The sequence below is a fragment of the Arvicanthis niloticus genome, chromosome 14, assembly GCF_011762505.2.
Source record: "Arvicanthis niloticus isolate mArvNil1 chromosome 14, mArvNil1.pat.X, whole genome shotgun sequence".
Classification (NCBI taxonomy): domain Eukaryota; kingdom Metazoa; phylum Chordata; class Mammalia; order Rodentia; family Muridae; genus Arvicanthis; species Arvicanthis niloticus.
The window spans coordinates 20719410-20743635 of NC_047671.1; the positions used below are offsets into that span (position 1 = coordinate 20719410).

Here is a 24226-nt window from a genome sequence, read left to right on the forward strand (position 1 = left end):
CAGGTCCACCTTGTTTCCCCAACCAGTTCATTGTATCCATAAACCATGGACAGAAGTCCTTCAGATACTGCAAGTAAGGAAGTTGAACTTCATCCTACACTGCCAAATGACTCAAATAGTCTGACAACAATGTCTCCCATTTGTACAGTGTCACTATTTTGTGGCTCTGCTAAGGGAAAAGATACATAAGATGCTTATGGACCACTGTGTACAAGATGCTTATGGACCACTGTGTATAAGATGCTTATGGACCACTGTGTACAAGATGCTTATGGACCACTGTGTATAAGATGCTTATGGACCACTGTGTACAAGATGCTTATGGACCACTGTGCAGAGCATAATTCTACAAGAATTCAGAAAGTCACTGTATGAAAGTATGTTTACTCATCTAACAAACTAAACTCAGCCTTACATCCTTTCCAGACCATTCATAGATGAACATCTTTTAATTAGAGGTTAAAAATAGCCTTTGTTGGTAGTTTTAAAAATAGCCACTTGTCTGGCTGCAGCACCTAAAACTCCAGATCCAACCAAAACTTGACACAGTTCATATTTAAAATTCAGGTTTGGGCTGGGTAGGTGTCTCAGGACACGGTCTGTGCCGTGCATTTGCAGGGCCCACGCTTCAAGTTGATGTACTGATATCAAAAGCTGCCCTTGTCTGAAGAGCTTGCCAAACAGAAATTAACATGGCAGTCCCCAGAACTGAATAGTTTTTTTTTTGCTTTGAATGATGCAACTAGTAATAATGGTTTTCATGACAGCTTTAGATGAAGAAGAAAGGCAAAACATGAAGATTTAGGTTTTCTTTTTTATCTTGGTCCAAGCCCCACAATGTGCCCTGAGGCACCCAAAGCCCTCTGCTCTATTGTTTGTCTTATAAAAGATGAATAATAGGGTTATTTCCTTATTCTTAATGAGGTTAATGAGTCAAATGTTCACAAGATGTCTTGAGAGGTCCACTGGTAACTTTAAAACAATTTCTTCCAGAATAATTTCCTCAAAATTCCAGTTTTTTAATGCCTTTCTTGAAAACTCAAGTGCAGTTCTAAAAATGACATTTAAGAAGAAAAGGCTTACAATTTCACAGTCTGCTCTGGACGTGGTCAGAAATGTTCAAAAATAATCTTATCTGTGTAGACCCAGGGCTATTGTCTTCATCAGATTCTTCCCTTTGGCCTCTCTAACTCTGTTACCAGAAGTATGCAGTTCATTTCTAGTGACATTTACTCAAGGTTATGATAACAAGTGGCTGTCTCTAAGTGATGTATATGTTCCGGCCTTTCCTTTCCAAAGATCATTTGCTTGTTTTTCTTCAAAACTTATTTTTTCTCAGTCATCTTGACCAGAAAGATCCTACTTCAGAGCTGAAGGTAAGCACATTTTGTACAAATTTCTCAGCTTCTCAAGTGCTTGAGGCCCTGACTAGAAAAGCTAGGAACGTACCTAAGAAAAAGTTACATCTCAGAGCTTCCAGATCCTCTTAATTGTGGTTCATCCTTCTTAAGAAAGTATCTATATCTATCTTATTTCTTAATTAAAATATGACAATAAAATCTATTACTTCTTTGTCTAACTGAAACTTTCTTCCCTACTAATGAATTTATTAATTTCTCTGTCTTTATTACAGTCTATTAAATTATAAAGTCTATTAAATTATTATAAACTCTACTCAAGAATTACAGCAGAATTTGCTAATGGAACCAGGGTTGAAATTAAGATCATTCCCTTTAATCTCTTCCTGAATCGTCATCCCCCCCTCACCCCCCACCCCCACCCCCTGTTAACCTTTCTGCCTTTTAAAATGGGATCGCTTTCTGCCAAAAGACCAGAGGAGTTGCCACACGATGACTCCCTGCTTCTCTGAGCAACTCTGCCACCAGCACACATGTATATGACTGCAGCAACTTGGGGCATGGAATAACTAAGTTAGGCATATTCGTGATCATATCCTTCCCAAAGTGATCAACAGTTGGGACACGCATTCAGTGAAGAGTCAGTACACTCATGACTTTGCTTAACTGGCTGCATGGAATATGCAGAGTCCAAAGGAGATGGGAATGGGAAGGGTACTCAGAGGGGGCTGAGAGAAGGACCTTGAGCAAGACTGGGAAGAAGAGGCCTCCTCTGCACTCCCAGGAGGAGTGAAAGGCTCTTGCTCACTCGTTCATGCATTGAGCAACACTGTTTACTGGATTCCTATGCACTGGCCTAGTTTCAAGTTGAAGTCAGAGTGGGGCCCGGGGGAGCCCCCAGAACAAGAACATTATGTTGCTGAAATGAAGCCTCACAGCAGCTCCTGCAAAGAAACAAGTCTGTGAGGTTGCAAAGAGCCACAAACCCTTTTTTTTGGTGGGATCCCCTCAGGCCAGGAGCAGGACAAGGGAGGGCAGAAATTGGGTGAGTAGCTTCAAAAGACTCTCGACTCTCAGTTGTGTTTGTGTCCCTCCTATCACAGGAAGAGATTTGCTTTCCGCAAACTTGCAACAACTCAAGGCAGCTTTGGTTTTTTATTTTTTAAAGATAAAAACAAACCACTGAGACATCTCACTAATAGCTCTAGGTCTGTTTAACATCTAGAAATTTAACTGACTTTTAAAGACATTTTTTAAGCAATGTTACGTAGCATTTCTTTTAAGTTTTGTTTTTTGGTTTTGTCTTTGGTTTTGTTTTTCCTGCTTTGTGATGTCTGGGCTTAAGACTAGCGGGGTGGTCTTATCTCAGGGAACATTTGATGGTGCTGGCTGGCAATTTGCAGAAGACTGAGCTGGCTGTGCCTGAATATAGCTGAAGGGCTGTGAGCTCAGATATCTCACTATAGTGCTAAGTCCAGAGAGACACATAAGCAACACCCCCCCACCCCACCCCCGAGAGCCAGAGGGACATAAGAACTGGGCAGTTTGATGGTGAGGGAGAATGATGGGCAGTTGCAGTGGCATCTTTTGTTCCGGTTTCGAGGAGGTCGGGAAAATATGATCTGCAGGGTCGGGGAGATTGTAGCTGGCCAAGGTTAAGGTCAGCCAAGGCAGAAAGGGGATAGAATGGGTACGTCAGTGGCTCTCCTCTCAGAAGAAGTTCCCTAGACCCCGGAAGTACCAGGGCTCTTGTCCATCTGACAGGGAAAGCTTGGCTGGCCAGACACTCTCATCGCTCACACGGGTCTCGATTCCCTGGTCTTTCTGAGCACTAAGTTGCTGTGCTCTACCCAGTAAGATTGAATGCTTGCATTTTCATTCCTCGGACTATGCACAAAGAGGCTCCATCTAAAGCCTGTCATGGGGGATTCCCCCACAGAATTCAGTGGGTGTGTACTGGTTTTGGAGCACACAGCCACCCCTTAGAGTTATAAGGAGCGGTTCTGTAAAACCAGGGAGAGTAAATATGAGCTTCTCACAGGAATCCTGCCCCTAACAAAAGAAACCACAAGCCTGTTAGAATGGCTTCCTTCCTTGGAGCTTCTCCTTCATTTAATAGAGTCATGATTAATAATACCTACATATCTAGCTAGGCTTGGTGGCACATGCCTATGACCCTGACATTCAGAAGATCAAGGTAGTAATCCAAATTGTAGATGAAATTGGGCCACATATCGGGACCCTGTCTCAAAACAAAAACAAATAGAGCCCCATTAGAGTGTTACAGTATGATATTATTTTATCTATTTAGTACCACAAACCATACATAATAAGATTAAGTAAACTCCAGACCATGTTTCCTCAAGGATAAAGGAAAAGGTCTTTCTGCAGACAATGCTTTGATCCAAAGAGAAGGCTGTGATGGGAGCTGGCAGGTTGGTGTCAGTTTTAAGGTATAGTTTGTTTAGGCCAAACTCAAAACACTCTGGTGGATTCAGTTTAGGATGAACACTGATGGTCTGAGGAAAGATGGCTTGAAAAACTACCAACTGCTTCTCTTTCTGTCCAGCAGACACCAGTTCCCTGGGAGCTGAAGGGAACATCTTCTGCACGGCTAAACAAAGGATCGGCAGGCACTGTACTAGTTACACCTTCCTCTCCTTCAGCTAAGGCTTAAGATCAGCTGTCACAGATTATCTTGCATGTTACTGAGCAGGTTCTCTCTCCCTCAGTGTCTGGTACCTGAGGATTAGCTCCAAGACCTGCTGTGGATGCTGAAATTCATAGTCTCTCATAGAAAATAGTGTCATTTAATCTACATGTATCTTATTTTATACACGTTAAATCCTGTCTAGGTTACTTGTGATAGCTAAGGTATTTAAGGAAAGGTCATCTAAGTGGTTGCTAAACTCATGTTTGAGGAATGTTGACAAGAAAAAGTCTGCACAAGCTCAATAGACCTAATTTTTTTTTTTGAAATCTTTTTTTTTAAGTTACGTTTAAAATTCTGCCTGTGTGTATGTGTTTGTGTGTGAGAGAGGGGGAGAAGAGAGAGAGAGAGAGAGAGAGAGAGAGAGAGAGAGAGAGAGAGAGAAACATATGCCATGGCATACGTGTAGAGATCAGAGAACAGCTTGCAGGAATTCCCTCTTTCCACCATTTGGGCCCTAGGAATCAAATTCAAATCATTAGGCTTGGCCACTAACATCTTTTCCTACTAAGCCATTTCACCAGGTGTCAATGTTTTCAAATATCTTCAACAAAGCATGGCTAAATCTACAGATACAACGCCAAATATAGAACTAACTATATGTCTTGGATAACAAACTCAGCTTAATAAATGACATTATTTTTTGATATTTGCAATCTGATCCAGATTGTCAATGAAGTTATAATTAGGTTATTTTATAGACCAGTGGTTCTCAACCTGTGGATCACGACCCATTTGGGGACTGAATGACCTTTTCATAGGGGTCACCTAAGATCGCCAGAAAACTCCAATATTTTCATTATGATTCAAAACCCCATCAAAAGTTCTCTGTTAAGAACATCACTACATCAAAATTACAGTTAAGAAGTAGCAACGAAAATAATTTTATGGGAGGAGGTCACCACAACATGAAGAACTGTCATAAAGGGTCTCACAATAGGAAGGTTGGGAACCTCTGTCGTAAACATTGGCTTACTTTAGAATCTATGCAAAGAAAGCACAGCACCTAACATACAGCTAATGTAACACTAATAAGGAATAATGCAGTCAGAAGATTGACAGTACACTAATTAAGACATGATAATGCTACACTAGACCCGACTGGGTAGTTCCGAAGAGAGAGAGTAGAAAAAGACCCACAAAGATTAGATGATTTAAACATAGGTACAAGAGCAATTGGGATGGGGGGGGAGGGACTTTTCAACAATTGTTGCGGAACAGCTCAATATTTTAAATGGAGAAGAAATAGATCTAGAAATAAAAATTAAAAGAGAGAGAGAGGATAGCAAGCAAGCAATAAGTACTCAGCTATCTTTCTCTATTTTATACAGCACAGGATCTTCTGCAGGGGCATAGCCCTCCCCACAGTCAAGATCAGTCTTCCTATATGAAATAATCGGATCAAGGTAATCGTTTACAAGTTCTTCTAGAGTCTGTCAAATTGCCAACCTTAACCACCACAATCCTCTACCCTCAAGTAGGTATAACATTTATTGTCCATCTCTTAAGTATGAATTGTGCCCAGGGACTTTCTTCTAAAGCATGCATTCTGGGAAGAGTAATTAGAGGGAACAAATATACAGTAGGAGATCTAAAAACACTATTGTGTATAGGTCACATGACCTACCACAACACTCAAGAGTCATGTTGATGCTATGTCCCTTGATATAATATGATGAAAACGATGGTTTGCCTATTGTGATCTTCCTTCTGAAACTTTTAACCTCAGTCCAATCACAGGAAAAACATTAGGCAAAAAAACAAAAACAAAAAAAAAATCCAACTTTGGCAAATTCTACAAAACAGTTAACCAATGTCCCATTAAAATTACCAAGATCATTTTTAAAAAGAAGAGGTCTTAGAAATTTTCACAGCCTAATGACTTTACCCTGGAGTAAAGTTAAAATAGTATACTAGATGAGAGATTCCAGGGCAGAAATTTGTAAGCCACTGAGCAAATGTAAAATTTAGATTTTAAGTTGATAATAACGCTATTCTATTGGCCCATTAATTGTGATAAAGTGGGTCATAGTAATTAAAGGCGTTAATAACCAGAAACTGGGTATGAGAATATATGAGAACTCAGTGACATTCATAACTTTCCATAAACTCAAAAATTTTCCAAAGTAAAATGTTTTAAAATAACTAATAATTATGCCAATCAACACTACCACTAATTTTTTCAATAATAATGCTCAAATACGTGACAGGCAATTGCTCTATAACTGAGCTATATTCTAGCACACACCACTAAGATCTAATGTATGCCTTCTAAACTTTTTTCTGTGATTATTTTTTGCATGAAATAGATAGTCACACCCTTCCTCACTATCATTGGGTACTGGAACAAGGCTCTCTAATGAATGATAAAATCCCCAGATGGTCAAGCCTTAAAGTAGATGGCATAGTATTTTTCAAGAATCTATACACACCCACCTATATACTTTACAATGCTCCTGGGTTAATTCTAATATCTAATACAATGAAAGAGTTATGTTAGTAATTTTTATACTATGTTGTTTAGGAAATATTAACTAGGAAACACATGATGTGTTTAGCATAGTTAAAATTGTTTTTAATATGGTCAATCCCTAGTGGATATAAAATCTGTAAACACCATGGGCTAAAAGTATGTGTGTGTGTGTGTGTGTGTGTGTGTGTGTGTGTGTGTGTGTGTGTGACACATACAAACATTCTCTGTATCACTGAACTGGGATTTTAATCACATCAATATGATAGATCTGGTAGAGTTTATTTACTCTATCATTGATTAGAAATTATTCGTGTTTTAGTTTTACATTATCATAATGATAATTAAATGAACATTACCTACAAGTATTTTTGTGTACACCATTGATTGTTTAGGAACCTGGAGTCACAGTCAGCCAGGACATTAGGTCTTAGAGTATGATGGTCTTGCAGTATCATGCATGATAGACTCAGACCTGTCACTTTCTGTGCACTTATTGCTCTAAACTTTTAGTGATAACAAATCTTCTAATTGAGAAGCTAGACATAATATATCTTTATAATTATAGCTGTGTATTACCAAGCTCAGTCTAGGTGGAGCTAGGGAGCAAGGAAATCACAACTTTTAAGCATGCTAGGTAAACACTTTACTAAGTGGGCTACATCCTTACCTACTAAGGATGGGTTTAATTCTGGAAACAGGAAGCACCCGTGAAGAATAATAGCCTTTCAAAGAGGATCATTTTGCACATTTTGTTAATTATGCAAGCTGTAAATTTAATTTTTATGTTGTTTCTAAAGTTAGCTTGCTCTTAATCATTTTCATCCACACAGAGCAGTTGTGCATGTTTATGGGAAACAGTGTGATGATATAATGCATGCACTACATTGTGCGCCTTTCTCAAACCTGGGTAGCTAGCACGTATATCAATTTAAATATTTATAATTTTTTGTGACAAGAATATTCAAAATCTTTTCTTCTAGCTCTTTTGAAATATATTATTGACAATAATAATACTGATACATAGGTACCTTACCATACAATAAAATGCCAGATCATAGCCCTGTATCTAACTGTAACTCATTTCTTGACTAAACTCTCTTTGTTCCCTATCTTAAGCCACAGTTTTACTACCAACTCCTCTGAGATCGACCTTTTCCGATTCTGTGTAAGAGTGAGATCAAATTTATGCATAAAACTTTAAATTTCTAGATGTGTTTATGTATGTATTTTATAAAACATCTACAATCCTAGGTTTCCACACACCCTTTTCAAATGTCTTTAGTGTTGCACATCCCATCCCCCTATTCTTTCCTCTATTCCTCCCTCCCCTCCCCCACTCATTTGCCTTTCTTGCTCCATTATTCTCCTGTATCCCTTTATACCACTATATTCTATCTCTCTTCTCTTGACATCCCCTCCATGGTTTATTACTAATTTCCTGGCCTCTGTGCTATTACAAATGGAACATATAATATCTGAAGATTCAAAGTTAAAATCCACAAATAAGAGAAAATCTGCAAAGTTTATGGTTCTGAATTACCTTGAAATAATGGTTTCCAGCTCTACTCACCCATACATCTTATAATTTTGTTTTTCTTCATAGCTAAATAATGTTTCAGTGTGTAAATGCTCTAATTGTGTTTTTTTAAAAATCCATTTATCAGTTGATGGATGTCTTGGCTGTGGTGAGTAGAGCAGCAGCATACCTGGATGAGCAAGTGTGTCTGTGGTAGGCTTTAGAGTCATTAGAAAATATGCCTCGGAGTGGGATAGGTGAGTTGTGGGGTAGATATATTTCTAGATTATAGAGGTTTCTATACTGATTTTTATGAGTATTTAACCGTCCCCCTTTCCCCATACTCACACCAGCATCTGTCCTCATTTGGGGTTTGTTTGTTTGTTTGTTTGTCCTTAGACATTCTGACTTGGGTAATATAAAATCTCAATGTATTTTTGCATTTCCATAGTGGCTAAAGATGCTGAACATTAAGAGATAAAGAAAGAAAGAAAGAAAGAAAGAAAGAAAGAAAGAAAGAAAGAAAGAAAGAAAGAAACCTTTCTCAGCCATTTGTATTTCATCTTTTTTGACAACTTTCTGTCTAGTACCATACCCCAATTTTTAACTGGGTTGTTTGTTTTCTTAATGTTTAGGTTTTGTTTATACTAATATATACAAACACATACTTAAAAATTAAGTGGAATTACCCCAGAAAGAGGTAAAAATACCCCCTCTGGATGCCACATGATAAGAAATAAAAAGTGCCAGGAATGTATTACCTCTTTTTGGAGTTATTAGATGATAAGGTCCCACAGAATCCCAAACATTAAAGACTATTGCCATTGCTATTGGCTAGCTTCTAAATTTGACAATAAGACTCTGTTGCTGAAGACACTTAAGTCTTTGGAACATAGAGAAATCAAACTGATGCTCACCTGGAAGCTTCATCCCTAACACATAGCTTTTGTGGTGCTATAAGGTGCTTTATATGCTACTAGAGGAGAAAACAATCATGAAGCCTACCCAGATATGAATTTTCCAAGGTACAATAATGACCAGAACAACAATAAATGCATACTAGTACAATAATGGTATGAATGTCATGGCAGTGACCAACCATTTTCTGATAATATTTAAAGTCTGCTTGCTGAAACTCATGTTGGCACCATTATGAAGGCCAAGAATCTATGGCTAAAGAAGTCATAGGCCCTAGGGGAGAATCTACTGTTATTACTTTGCTAAATGGCCATGGTATTAAACCTTGGCCTATGTCAGATTCCTTCCAAGCAGCCCATTTCCTTGTCCTTGGCCAGGCAGCCCCAAAAGCTCCCCACATGTCTCCCTTTTTTATTGTATAAACCAGACTGAGTCTGTCTTAGGTTGTTCCAACAAGAATGCCTTTCTTATCTGTCATGGAATATGCATTATGAAAAGCAATGTACTTCTGTCTTGGGTTGGTAAGGCTCTGTACAAAATATTACCCATCCTCAGCTTGCCAGCTTGTTAAATTAATAGCTCTGTCTGGGGGTCCATTTTCAGTTTCAAGTCATGTTCTTTGGCTGCCAACCTGTTGATGTAGTTAGAGACAAGCTTTTTCATGATGGGCAAGAATAAATGTATTCCCAGGACAAAAGGGGCTAGCTGGATCAAGCTATACATCATTCCTGAGGTTTGACCAAAATGGAAATACTGACCTCAAGCCATGGATAATTTTATCAGCATTATCTGCAGCATCAAAGCTCAACAGAGCAGCTTTCTTTAAATTTATAATATCACTATGCAAAGTTAAAATATTCAGAGAGGTGTTAGAATAGTGCCCTACCGGTGTCTTTAAACTTTTTTCAGATTTTAATGACTATCATTATAAATTTTAGAAGTAACACCAGTCTAATGGTATTTGTCATGACACTCAATATGGCTCCTAACTCTTAAGCCCTGAAACTTCTTCTGATAATTTGAATAGGATATAGAGCGACAATCCATTGTTCCAAACGCCTATATAAATCCTCTTGTATACTCAACATATTAGTAACATTTTTTTGCTAGATGATTAACAAAAGTAGCTATCTTAACTTCTTGTGTCAAAGCTATTGCAGAATCAATGGTGCTAGCAATTAATGTAATTAAAACTGTTATACCAACAATGATCAAGCCCACTACCCACTTGCTTCTGCTTAAAGCTTAACTCACTTCTTCCAGCACTGTCAAGCTTTTTTCAGAGAATCAAAGTTTTCTAATACTCACGGCAGTAAGAAAAAAGCTGGTTGATAGACCCCCATAACAGACATTCCAGGTTTCAACACACTAACACAATTAGAAAGTATATAGTCAATGCAACTTACAATAAATACTGTAGAAGAGACTAAACCAATTTTAGCTTGACAACCATAAGAGCCTTAACACATGCAATAATCCTTATTTGAAATCCAAATCCTGTCACAACTTTATCTCTTGCTATCATAACATCATAGAGAACTGCAGCTAACTTCCAAATATGTCTCTGGAAATGTCCAGATCCCACCTTCCAAATGAAGACTGTTATTTCCAATAGTGGATTGATTTCTAGACCAGTAAATGTTTGAGACCAAATAACTGTTAACCTTTAAGAAAAATATAAGAGTTATTATAATTTCTCTTTTTGATGATCTGTCCCACAAGATCTAAAAACTTGAGGCAAGGCAGCTTGTCTGATCTGGGATATAGGCAAGCAAAGGTGGGTCAGGAACATATGTCCAATACAGCCAGACAGTCCCTCCTCCAGTCTCTGATCCACACTTTGTCTCTGTACTTGCTCCTGTGAGTATTTTGTTACTCCTTTTAAGAAGGACTGAAGCACCCACACTTTGGTCTTTCTTCTTCATGAGCTTCATGTGGTCTGTGAGTTGTATCTTGGGTATTGCAATCTTTTGGGCTAATATCCACTTATCAGTGAGTGCATACCATGTGTATTCTTTTGTGATTGGGTTACCTCACTCGGGATGATATTTTCCAGTTCCATCCATTTGCCTAAGAATTTCATGAGTTCATTGACTTTAATATCTGAGTAGTATTCCATTGTGTAAATGTACCACATTTTCTATATCCATTTCTCTGTTGGCAGACATCTGGGTTCTTTTTAGCTTCTGGCTATTATAAATAAATCTGCTATGAACATAGTGGAGCATGTGTCCCTGTTGTATGTTGGAGCATCTTCTGGGTATATGCCCAGGAGTAGTATCACTGGGTCCTCAGGTAATACTATGTTCAATTTTCTGAAAAACCACCAGACTGATTTCCAGAGTGGTTGTACCAGTTTACATTCCCATCAACAATGGAGGAGTGTTCCTCTTTCTCCGCATCCTCGCCAGCATCTACTATCACCTGTGTTTTTTATCTTAGCCATTCTGACTGGTGTAAGGTGGAATCTCTGGGTTGTTTTGATTTGCATTTCCCTGATGACTAAAGATGTTAAACACGTCTTTAGGTGCTTTTTGACCATTCCAGTTTTCTTGGTTGAGAATTCTTTGTTTAGCTCTGTACCCTATTTTTAATAGGGTTATTTAATTTCTAGAGCCTAATTTCTTCAGTTCTTTGTATACATTAGATATTAGCCCTCTATCAGATGTAGGATTAGTAAAGATCTTTTCCCAATCTGTTGGTTGCCTCTTTGTCCTGCTGACAGTGTCCTTTGCTTTACAGAAGCTTTGCAGTTTTATGAGGTCCCATTTATCAATTCTTGATCTTAGAGCATAAGCCATTAGTGTTCTGTTCAGGAACTTTTTCCCTGTGCCCATGTGTTTGAGGGTTTTCCCCAGTTTCTCTTCTATTAGTTTCAGTGTATCTGGTTTTGTGTGGAGGTCCTTACTCCACTTGGGCTTGCGCTTTATATAAGGAGATAAGTTTGGATCAACATGCTGACCTCCAGTTGAACCAGCAGCATTGGTTTAAAATACTTTTTTCCACTGGATGGTTTTAGCTCCTTTGTCAAAGATCAAGTGACCGTAAGGTTCATTTCTGGGTCTTTAATTCTATTCCACTGATCTTCCTTCCTGTCTTTGTACCAATACTATGCAGTTTTTATCATTATTGCTCTGTAGTACAGCTTGTGGTCAGGGATGGTTCTTTTATTATCAAGAACAGTTTTCACTATCCTGGGTTTTTTGTTATTCCAAACAAATTTGAAAATTGCTTTTTCTATCTCTATGAAGAATTGAGTTGGAATTTTGATGGGGATTGCATTAAATCTATTGGTTGCTCTCAGTAGATTTGGTTTGCAAGAAATTTATTGAATATTTTTGCATCAATATTCATTAGGGAGATTGGTCTGAAGTTCTCTTTCTTTGTTGTGTCTTTGTGTGGTATAATTATGAGTGTAATTGTGGCTTCATAGAATGAATTGGGTAATGTTCCTTCTGTTTCTATTTTGTGGAATAGCTTGAAGAGAATTGATATTAGGTCTTCTTTGAAGGTCTGATAGAACTCTGCACTAAAACTATCCGGTCCTGGGCATTTTTGGCTTTTAATGACTGCTGCTATTTCTTAAGGGGTTATGGGATTGTTTAGATGGTTTATCTAGCCCCGATTTAACTTTGATAACTGGTATCTGTCTAGAAAATTGTCTATTTCATCCAGATTTTTCAATTTTGTTGAGTATAGGCTTTTGTAGTAGGATCTGATGGTTTTTTTAATTTCTTCAGTTTCTGTTGTTATGTCTCCCTTTTCAGTTCTGATTTTATTAATTTGGATACTGTCTCTGTGCCCTCTGCTTAGTCTGGCTAAGGGTTAATCTATCTTGTTGATTTTCTCAAAGAACCAGCTCCTAGTCTTGTTGATTCTTTGTATAGTTCTTTTTGTTTTTACTTGGTTGATTTCAGCCTTGAGTTTGATTATTTCCTGTTGTCTACTCCTCTTTGGTGTGTTTGCTTCTTTTTGTTCTAGAGCTTTCAGGTGTGTTGTCAGGGTGCTAGTATATGTTCTCTCCAGTTCCTTTTTGTAGACACTTAGAGCTATGAGTTTTCCTCTTAGTACTGCTTTCATTGTGTCCCATAAGTTTTGGTATGATGTGTTTTCATTTTCATTAAATTCTAAAAAGTCTTTAATTTTTTAATTTCTTCTCTGACCAAGTTATCATTGAGTAGAGCATTGTTCAGTTTCCATGTGTGGGGGGGGGGCTTTCTATTATTTTTGTCATTATTAAAGACCAGTCTTAATCCATGGTGATCTGATAGGATGTACAGGATTTTAATTTTCTCCTATCTGTTGAGGCCTGTTTTGTGACCAATTATATGCTCAATTTTGGAGAAGGTACCATGAGGTGCCGAGAAGGTATATTCTTTCATTTTAGGAGGATATGTTCTATAGATTTCTGGTAAATCCATTTGGTTCTTAACTTAGTTTCACTGTGTCTCTGTTTAGTTTCTGTGTCTATGATCTGTCCATTGCTGAGAGTGGGGTGTTCAAGTCTCCTACTATTATTGTATCATTATATGTTATTATATGTGTATTATGTTATTATATGTGTATTATATGTGTGCTTTGTTATTATATGTTATATATATGTTGTATACTGTATGTGTATTATATGTGTTCTTTGAGCTTTTGTAAGGTTTATTTTATGAAAGTGGGTGCCCTTGCATTTGGAGCATAGATATTCAGAATTGAGAGTTCATCTTGGTTGACTTTTCCTTTGACGAGTGTCAAGTGTCCTTTCTTATCTTTTTTGATAGCTTTGTTAGAAGTAGATTTTATTCGATATTAGAATAGCTACTCCAGCTTGTTTCTTAGGACCATTTGCTTGAAAATTTGTTTTCCAGTCTTTTACTCTAAGATAGTGTCTGTCTTTGTCACTGAGGTGTGTTTCCTGTATGCAGCCAAATTCTAGGTCCTATTTACATATCCAGTCCATTAGTCTATGTATTTTTATTGAGGAATTGAGTCCATGGATGTTAAGAGATATTAAGGAAAGGTGATTGTTGCTTCCTATTATTTTTGTATTAGCAGTGGAATTATGTTTGTGTGTCTATCTTCTTTTGGATTTGTTGGAAGAAGATTACTTTCTTGCTCTTTCTAGGGCATAATTTCCCTCCTATTGGAGCTTTCCCTCTATTATCCTTTGTAGTGCTGGATTTGTGGAAAGATATTGTACAAATTTGGTTTTGTCATCATTTTTTGTCTTGGTTTCTCCATCTATAGTGATTGAGAGTTTTGCTGGGTATAGTAGTCTGGGCTGGCATTTGTGTTCTCTTAGGGTCTGTATGACATATGTCGAGGATCTTCTGGGTTTTATAGTCTCTGGTGAGAAGTCCGGTGTAATTCTGATAGGTCTGCCTTATATGTTACTTGACCTTTTTCCCTTAATGCTTTTAATATTCTTTATTTGTTTTGTGCATTTTGTGTTTTGGTTATTATGTTACAGGAGGTATTTCTTTTCTGGTCTAGTCTATTTGGCATTCTGTAGGCTTCTTGTATGTTCATGGGCATCTTGTTCTTTAGATAAGGGAAGTTTTATTCTATAATTTTGTTGAAAATATTTACTGGCCCTTTAAATTGGGAATCTTCACTCTCTTCTATACCTATTATCCTTAGGTTTGGTCTTCTCATTGTGTCCTGGATTTCCTCGATGTTTTGGGATAGGACCTTTTTGCACTTTGCATTTTCTTTGACAGTTGTGTCAATATTTTTTATGGTATCTTCTGCACTGAGAGTCTCTCTTCTATCTCTTATATTCTGTTGGTGATGCTTGCAACTATGACTCTTGATGTCTTTCCTAGGTTTTCTATCTCCAGGGTAGTCTCCCTTTGTGATGCCTTTATTGTTTCTACTTCCATTTTTATGTACTGGATGGTTTTGTTCAATTCCTTCACCTGTTTGGTTGTGTTTTCTTATAATTCTTTAAGGGCTTCTACCTGTTTACCTGTGTACTCCTCAAATTCTTTGAGAGTGTTATTTATGTCCTTCTTAAAGTCCTCTATCATCATCATGAGAATTGATTTTAAATTTGAATCTTGCTTTCCTGGTGATATGGGGAATTCAGGACTTTCTAGTGTGGGAGAACTAGGTTCTGATGATGCCAAGTACCCTTGGTTGCTTATACGTATGTTCTTGTGCTTGCCATTTGCCATCTGGTTATCTTTAGTGCTACCTGCACTCACTGTCTCTGACTGGTACCTTTCTTTCCTGTTGGTTGTGTCAGAAATCCTCAGAGTCCAACTGTCTCTGTGATCCTGAGATCCTGAGTGTAATAGCTCCTGGGAGTCAGGCTGCCTCTGGGATCCAGAATTCCTGATGTGACCAATCTCCTGAGATCCAGTGATCCTATGATCCTATGTTCCTGATCATATTAGAGCTCCTGGGACTCCAACCCCCTCTGGAAGCTCAAGATCTGCTCAGTGCTCTGTGCAGACCTGAAAGAGTGGTTTCATTCCTAACCACCTAAAATCAAAAATGAAAAAAAGAAGTTAGTTGACGATCTGAGATGCCAAGAGAATCCCTAGTTCACTCAAAGGAAATTTCAAAAAACCCCATCCCATCCCTAATAGTCACACACACTCCTTCTTTCAGCTTAGCCTGGCATATTTGCCAACCTGCACAAGCCTCTTCGGTTCTGCTCCTGGGAGCCTACAGTGGCACATTTAGATGGGGGGTGGGGGGTGGGGGGACAACTGTCAGCAGTTGGAATCCGAATGCCTGATAAAACTCACACAGCCACTCAGTACAAGGAAATCCAGTTGGTCTCCAGCAAAGCAATAACAGAAACCTCCAGGTCACAGAGGAAGTGTTACACACCTTGGCTGACTTGTCTTTGGAAAGATTCATGGCACCAAATTCTGAAAGGCACCAAATCTAGTTTATGGGACAGCTAGAGGCATTGTGAAAATTATTAGATATTTATAGAGATTTCAATCACCCTGAGAGCTCCTTCCTTGTTTCCTGGTTCTAGAACTTTGGGTCTTGCTTTTACTTTGAGACATATTCTCTTTGTGCTGCCCAGGCTGCTGTTGAAATCCTAAGCTCAAGAGATCTTCCCACTTTGGCATCCTGAGTAATTGGGACTACAGTGCACATCACTAAGCCCAGGTCCTAAGAGCTTTAGAAATGGAAGTAATAACATACACTCTCTGGTCACTTTTTAGAATGGCTCGTTAAAACCCTTGTCATTAATGTCATTATCCCCAACTATACAGTCAGATTGTGGCTCAGAAAGGTAAAGTGGGAAAAAAGAAAGAACCCAAAGGTCTTGTCAGTTCCCAGACCCCATCACAACCTTCAAGTGAAAGAAGATTATGTGTTTTCCGTTCCTTCTTTTTATTAGTCTCTCATCCAAGGGCTTCACTGGCACGAATTCTAATCTATCACCCACAACTCGTTCATAAGGGTGAGAGGGAATGGAGAGAGAGAGAGAGAGAGAGAGAGAGAGAGAGAGAGAGAGAGAGAGAAGGATATCCTTTCATTGTCATCTCATGGTTCAAAATTCCACATCACTCATAAGCTGGTTAATATGAGGGTTTACTAAAATGTTTTATTTAAATTACCACACTATAATAGTTTTTGGAAGAAATATAGTTTTCTTAAAGATAATGCTGCTTGCTTTTATTCTTTTAGACATTCTGCAATATGTGTTCTTATGTGTTCTGTTTAACCTCAGATCCTTCCACACAAAGAAAACATTCTGAAGAACCAATCAGGATTTCTGTAGGTCAGCTGCAAGTACCATCCCCATCTTAATCTCAAGCAGGAAAGAAATGAAGCATATTATCAATGCCTATGAACACAGCAATGACACAGCAAGAAATTACTCTGATTGTCCTGATGTGCTATTGCCAGATGAGATATTTTTCACAATCTCCATCATTGGAGTTTTGGAGAACTTGATTGTCCCCCTGGCTGTGATCAAAAATAAAAATCTCCAGTCCCCCATGTACTTTTTCATCTGCAGTTTGGCCATTTCTGACATGTTGGGCAGTCTGTATAAGATCTTGGAAAACATCCTGATCATCTTCAGAAACATGGGTTATCTCAAGCCCCGTGGCAGTTTTGAAAGCACGGCAGATGACATCATGGACTGCATGTTTGTCCTCTCTTTGCTGAGCTCTATCTTCAGCCGGTCTGTGATTGCCGCTGACCGCTACATCACCATCTTCCATGCCCTGCAGTACCACAGCATTGTGACCATGCGCCGCACAGCCATCACCCTAACAGTTATCTGGATGTTCTCTACAGTGAGCGGCATTGCCATGGTGATATTTTCCCACCACATCCTCACAGTGCTCACCTTCACATCACTGTTCCCTTTGATGCTGGTTTTCATCCTGTGTCTCTACATTCATATGTTCTTACTTGCACGCTCCCATGCTAGGAAGATCTCTACCCTTCCTAGAACCAACATGAAGGGTGCCATGACACTAACCATCCTTCTTGGAGTCTTTATCTTCTGTTGGACCCCCTTTGTGCTCCATGTTCTCCTAATGACCTTCTGCCCAAATAACCCTTACTGTGTTTGCTACATGTCTCTCTTCCAGGTCAATGGCATGTTGATGATGTGCAATGCAGTCATTGACCCCTTTATATATGCCTTTCGGAGCCCAGAGCTCAGAGATGCATTCAAAAAGATGTTCTTCTGCAACAAGTATTAGAAGAATTTTTGTTCCCTGTTTTGAGTGTTGTAAAGGGACCAAATAACACAACAGTCTGACACATACGGATGCTTCTTCTGACCAGCCTTTCCTTCTCTAACAGATGGGGATGATCCCACTGACTAGTGTTTACCATAACTGCCTTTTTTTATTAACAGTCTTACTGTATCTGCAAACTTTATATTATATCTAGAGAGATGAAATTATGTGCTAAAAGGCACAGTTTATGCATACAAATGTGAGGACCTTAGGTTAAGCAAATAATTTGTTCTTCTGTGGATACTTGGCAAAGCTGTTATGGGGGGCCTTTCCAAGCAGGAAGCCATGGTAACCAATTCTCTAGAGTTGAGGGTACTTTTAAAACATCTAACTAACTATATGTGTTAGTCAGAGTTCTATGTATGTGTCAAATAATGCAATCAATCAACTTTGAAAGAAGACATGTTTATTTTGGTGCATAGGTTGTTGAGGTTTTGGTCCATGGTACCTAGCTGTTGCTTTGGGCCTATGGTGAAACAGTAAGTACATCATGATGAGACCATGTAGTAAAATGACTCTTTGTAGCCAGAAACTCATGGTTAAAAAAAAAGAAGAAGAAAAGACAAAAAAAGAAAAAGAAAAGACAAGTGTCCTACAGTCTTCTTTAATGGTAAAAACCTCAATGGAGTAAGATTTCCCACTAGACCCCATTCTGATATCAGCAAACTAAAGACCAAGTTTTTAAGATGCAGGGATCACTTACCCAAACCACTCAGAGTAGAAACTATAGTGTACTTGTAAAACAAAGATGCTAATTAATTGCCACAGCTAAATAGCCCATCTCTCCTGTAGCCAGCTTTGAGTGCCCAAGAAGAAATGAATCTTCACTATGAGTTTTCTTTGCTTAGTCTTAAAAATATCTTCCTGCTACAGTTTTCTCAAGGTTTAGAAGCCCAAAAAATAAATAAATAAAATATGAAATCCAATTTCAACCTGATTGGGTCCTATTCAGGAATTTATAGTGCCTACTGTATTAGAAGAAGGCACAGCCAATCTACTGTATTAGACAGCCAAATTTGGTTCCTCTGTCCAAATGCATAAGTAATGCCCCCAAAATGTATTTCATAGCAAAAGAAGAGAAAGGGAGAAGAGTATATAGAGGTAAAAAGGGAGGAAAGGAGAGAGAGGGGGGAATAGAGAGGAGAGGGGAAAGGAGGGTGGGGGAAGAGAGGAGAGGAGAGAGAAAATCAGAGTCAGAAATGTTTTGAAGTATGAAAAAATCTAGACCAAAGTATTTTTTTAAAAATGCTGTTTCTAGAGACCCGAGCCAAGAATATGAGGAAAATTTTCTTCTTCAAAAAACAAGTCCAAAAGGTAGGTACATTAAAAAATCACTGAAAATTGTGTTCCATGTATAGTAATAGAAAGATGTCCAATATTGAAAAGTAGCATTCTAAATAGTGGTGAAAGAAACAAACTTTCAAGCTTACCTATTAACATCATAGTTAAGGAAGAGGCTTCAGAGTAGGCTGCAGTGGCAAGTCCTTGCCAAACTGGAGAAAGGTATCTGTGATTAAAGGAGCCAAGCAAGCACTATGGCTTCTCTAGTCTCCCAGGATTCAGAGCATCTTCTGGGAGAGGCAACATCTTGCCTTCTGTCTCCAGATGTGGGATACAAATAAAATGATTTATTAGGGACTTGGGGGTGTACTAGAAGTCAGCAAAATAAGAGAAACTCATATTCAGGAGATGGAAAAAAACTTACATGCCTAAGTAGAAAAATATGGGATTGATTTCCACAATGGCTGACCTACTTAACAATCCCACTAGCACTGAGAATGTCTGTTTTTTGCTGATATATGTTAACTCATTGTATAAATGCTTAATTTGTTGTTTTGTTATTGTGTGCTATTTAGGTTTACCCAAATTGTTGATTATGCTAGTGATGCTTCTATGAACATTCCTGTGTGTGAACGTGCAAAAGAATTTCTCCAGAATATTTGCATACAATAGACACACTTCAATTTAACTAGAGAATTGAAAACTGTTTTTTCAAAATGGTCAGGCCAATTATCATTCTCACCCCTAGGGAGCCAAGATTCCAGTGTGCCTATGTCTTCACCAATTCATTATGCCCTCAAAGTCTTGGTGATCAACAAATATCTGATGCCCATCTTCAACTATTCATGAAACTGAATAAAGTGTCATAGTGTGCACTATTGGTGTTTCATTAAAATCTTGTTCATGAGCTTCATTGGTCTGTCTTGGAGACTCCAGGGTGAACACTGATAGGTATTTGCAAGTAGGGCTCTTATTATTTTTGTCCTTTGCCCTGGTTTGAGTCAGGGCAATATAGTGATGAAAAGAAACAAAGATTGAGTAATTCTTCATGCTTTTCATAATTTTAAGTAGAAATACATTTAATCTTTCTCCAATATGGGGCTCATCTTTTCAAAAGTTATGTTTCAAACTGAAGATATTATTTCCCTACATAGTTTCCTAACAGTGCCTTTATTGTAAGTGCACATCAATTTGAATACATTTTCAGCAAGAGCTGATCATTTGTGACATTATTACATTAATAGTGGTTTTTTAAAAAATTGATCAAAAGCAAACCATAAGTAGTGTGATATTACAGCAATTATGAATAAAGCTAACATGTGTCATTTGACAAGACATATTCTAATCCATACTTTGATATGTTCAAAAGATTTTATACTAATATGACTTAGGAAATATTTTAAATGGAAGATAATGAGTTGTATGAAAGAGAAAACAGTAGAAAACTAATAATTATAGAAAAAGAGGACACGCATTAGAAGGTGAGTGTGAAGAACAAGGGAGTAGCTGTGGGGGAAGTGTGCAAGGGGCGAAATTGTACTCATGTATGAAATTCTCAGAAAAAATAAAATTTTAGATTAAAACATGAATAAAATTCAAGAGCTACTCTTTCCACAAAGCGTTTTTCAACATGTACATTATAAAGAAAAAGAAGCTATTTGTTATGTTAATATGGCTAACTTCAAAACTGAGATGATGAAAGGGTTTTCATCTATTTGGCAATGACCCATATCCGTGAGAGACTTTTACTCTGAAGGAGCCAACCACTGCATATCTGACTTCTGGCCATTAAAGAGCAGCAAACAACTATTTTGCCAACGTATGAGGGGAAAAATCAGCAAAATTTCATTTACTAATATAAATATGTTTGTATGATAACTAAAACATTCATAGTTTGCTGGGCATAACTTCTAAAGCCTAAAACCCCTACACACGTTTTTTTGTTCTGAATGTAACTATTCAAATTTCTGTATCAGTTTGGCAGATAACTTCTAACAGCCACAAAAGAGTTCCAGTAGGGACTTCACCTGCGCAGGTCTCCTCGGGCGCTTAGATCTCTGGCATCCGACTGCCAGCAAGGATTATGTGACACAATATTGATGTGAAAGTTAAAGAGCTTTAATGTTGGGAGGTTCTAGAAGGGTAGGCGGATCCAGAGCAGCATGGCAGCTAACATCGACGACGGGAGTGAACTGCGTATCGCTTTAAGTTAGGGGCGACCGCTTAACAGGAAGGCAGAAGCCCAGTGAGGCGGTCAAAGCCATGTCTCTAAATTCTAGAATCTAAGAAGTTCTTATCTCTGGCCTCAGGCTGGAGTCCTTTAGGTGTAGTGTGAGATTTGAAACTATGTCAAGGGAGACAGGAGAAAGTTGAACTTGTATTTGAGAGTGGACATTCACAGAACATTCAGTTCTCCCTGGCACTTTGAAGTACATCTTTATCCACACTCTCTAAAAGCTCAGATTCAGTTTTAACCACGTTCCTCAAAAGTCTGTTGAAACAAGGAAAATTGAGTGCAGACAACCTTTTTAAAAATCAAAAGCACCCTCAGGAATAGTATTGCTTTTGTTTTGTTTTCTTTTAGCTATTGGGAAACTTACCTAATTTAGTTCTGTTTTAATTTTATAAAATTGATTATGAATTACTTGAAAATAAAAAAAAAAAACCCACACCAAAATTAACAAAACCCAAAGTTTATACATCTCAGGGAATTTCTATACATTTAGAATAAACACTTGAAATAGAAACTTTGTAGTTTCACACTGGAGTCCACACTTTATATAAATATAAATATATATATATATATATATATATATATATATATATATATATATATATTCAGAAATAAAAATGTATGACCGAGTTATAACTAGAAAACCAGTTTATATACTTTATCAGGAAATGGGCATGAACTATGAAAAAGGATAATTTAGTTATTTAAGAGAGCTTTATTTTGGCAGCAACTGTACCACATCTTGAAGTAATGCATCCTAAACACTTGTATAGAGCCTGTTAAGGGTCTTCATTTTATCTGCCCCTAATTTATCCTTCAATTCTAGTCAATTTAGCAGTGTGGGATTTCTTAAGCAGAGATAAAGGTTTAAGTTGTAGCTTTTCCCAAATGCTGCTGTCTTCTGCCTCTTTGGTGATAACTAACCCTGAGAGAGTTAGGAAACCATGAAAAAAAAATTATCCCCATGACTAAGATGACTAAATAACTTGATTATGTCTAGCAGAAAAAGCAAGAGCTTACAGATGATAACAAGACTTGGGAAAAAAACAGTGATAAGGGTTAATGTGGTGATTAAGTAGTTAGCGTCCAGCAATGGTTCTTAACCTGTGGATTGCAACCACTTCAGGGGTCACATATCAGATATCCTATGTATCAGTTATATAAATTGTGATTTATAACAGTAACAAAATTACAGTTATAAAGTAGCAACAAAGTAGTTTTATGGTTGGGAGTCACTGCAACATGAGGAACTGTATGAAAGGGGCCCAACATTAGAAAGGTTGAGAACCACACTCATGTAGAAAAAAACAGACAAAATAAAAGTCGAAGTTCCCATACATTCACAATATGGCCCTGCCCACTTGGAACCTGACCCCTATGACTTGTGACATCACTTACAAACATCTACAACCTAACTCCTAGTGGCCCATGGATCCTTATCCCAGTGGCCAATCCCAAAGAAGACAAATAGGGCTATGTATTTTGCTATGTAACTTAAGGTGTTATGATGCTCACTTACTCATCTAGATACAACTACACACAGTTGACACATAAGACCTAGTAACTTCCTTTAGCTGTATGAAAGGTCCCCATTCTACTCTTCTCCCTCAGAATTTACCCACCCTTGCCACAGAGTATATTCTTCATTAAGTCCCACCTCCAGAATATTTCCTTTATGAAAACATATTTTCTTTTATTTATTTGTTTGTTTGTTTGTTTGTTTATTATTGGATATTATATTTACATTTCAAATTTTATCACTTTACCCCATTCCCCCCACCACCCAGGAACCTCCTATCCCATCCCCCCCTCCTCCTGCTTCTATAAGGATGTGCCCCCACCTACCCCCCCCACTCCCACCTCCCCACCCTCAGATTCCCCCCCCCACTCAGTGTTCAGCCTTCATGGGACCAAGGATCTCCTCTCCCACCTATGCCCAACAAGGCCATCCTCCCCTACATGTACAGATGGGGTTATGGGTCCCTCCCTATGTGCTTCCAGGCTGATGGTTTAGACCCTGGGGAGCTCTGGTTGGTTGGTATTGTTGCTCTCCTCATGGGGCCACAAACCCTTTCAGCTCCTTCAGTCTTCTCTCTAACTTTTCCATTGGGAAACCCTTAATCAGATTAATGGTTAGCTGTGAGCATCTGCCTCTGAATGTGCCAGACTCTGGCAGACCTCTAAGGAGACAGCTATATCAGACTCTTGTCAGCATGCACTTCCTGCCATCCACATCAGTGTCTACTTTTGGTGACTGTACATGGGATGGATACCCAGGTGGGAAAACATTTTTCTAGATGTTCTAGTCTGGTAATACTTTTACCACCAGGCATTTAGCTAGTCAGCATTGCTGCCATGGTGACATTTTGATAGTTCCTGTGGAGACTGTTCACCTTGCCTCCATTGGCTGTGCTCTTCTTTCTTCTGATGCTTGTGGTAGTTCAATGATTGGCCTAAAAACAGCTGAAGCTCTCTGGCTGGAACTGCTCTCCAAAGAGAGCTGAAGGCCCCCTGCCTTGTGATGCCAGACTATGCCATCCTTCAGAATGAAAGCTAAGGGATGCCTTTCTGCCTACTGTGGAACCCCCTTGCTTTCTGTTTGCAACTGAAGGGCTATCATTGGTAGAACCCAATGGCATTATAAAAAGAATGGTCCCCAATAGTCCCTCGAGGTAAACTCCACTTTACCCTCTTTCTGACAGGACTCTAACTTTTAATAGATAATATGGTCAGCAATTGTAGCTTATCTAGGGTAGAATCCACACACATTCTCCATGGTCCTTCTTCAATCTCTTATTAGATCTTTTCTTTTTCTTGGCATTTGCTCATACTCTCCAGAGTAGGAGGGAACAGAGCCTGTGGCTAATGGCGTTTGTACCCACTGTCTCCTCTCTCAGACTGATCCAAGAAATCTACCGATAGCCAGGCTTTCACTTTCTTCAGAGCAATGGATTCTCCATTTCCCTCATGACTGATTCCTTGCCAGTTTCAATTCTCAAGATTTTCTATTTTAGGAGTGTCTG

The 24226-nt window shown here is 38.4% G+C and overlaps 1 protein-coding gene across 4 annotated transcripts; it reads left to right on the forward strand.

Annotated features, from left to right (window-relative positions):
* Positions 1–1309: 1309 nt before the first annotated feature.
* On the forward strand, positions 1310–20536 carry Mc2r (melanocortin 2 receptor). 4 transcript variants are annotated; one of them, XM_076912512.1, is made up of 3 exons: positions 1310–1376; positions 5400–5545; positions 16663–20536. In XM_076912512.1, the coding sequence occupies exon 3, from the start codon at positions 16760–16762 to the stop codon at positions 17648–17650; it is 891 nt and encodes a 296-aa protein (XP_076768627.1). In that variant the 5' UTR covers positions 1310–1376; positions 5400–5545; positions 16663–16759; the 3' UTR covers positions 17651–20536. The 4 variants fall into 4 exon arrangements, with proteins under 4 accessions (XP_076768627.1, XP_076768628.1, XP_076768630.1 ...); XM_076912513.1 differs by having other exon boundaries at positions 1320–1376; positions 5400–5474; XM_076912515.1 differs by lacking the exon at positions 1310–1376 and adding an exon at positions 2249–2403.
* Positions 20537–24226: the final 3690 nt, after the last annotated feature.

Excerpts from the sequence above, each read along its gene's own strand:
- Mc2r (XM_076912512.1), top strand. The coding sequence starts at position 16,760 with ATGAAGCATATTATCAATGCCTATGAACACAGCAATGACACAGCAAGA.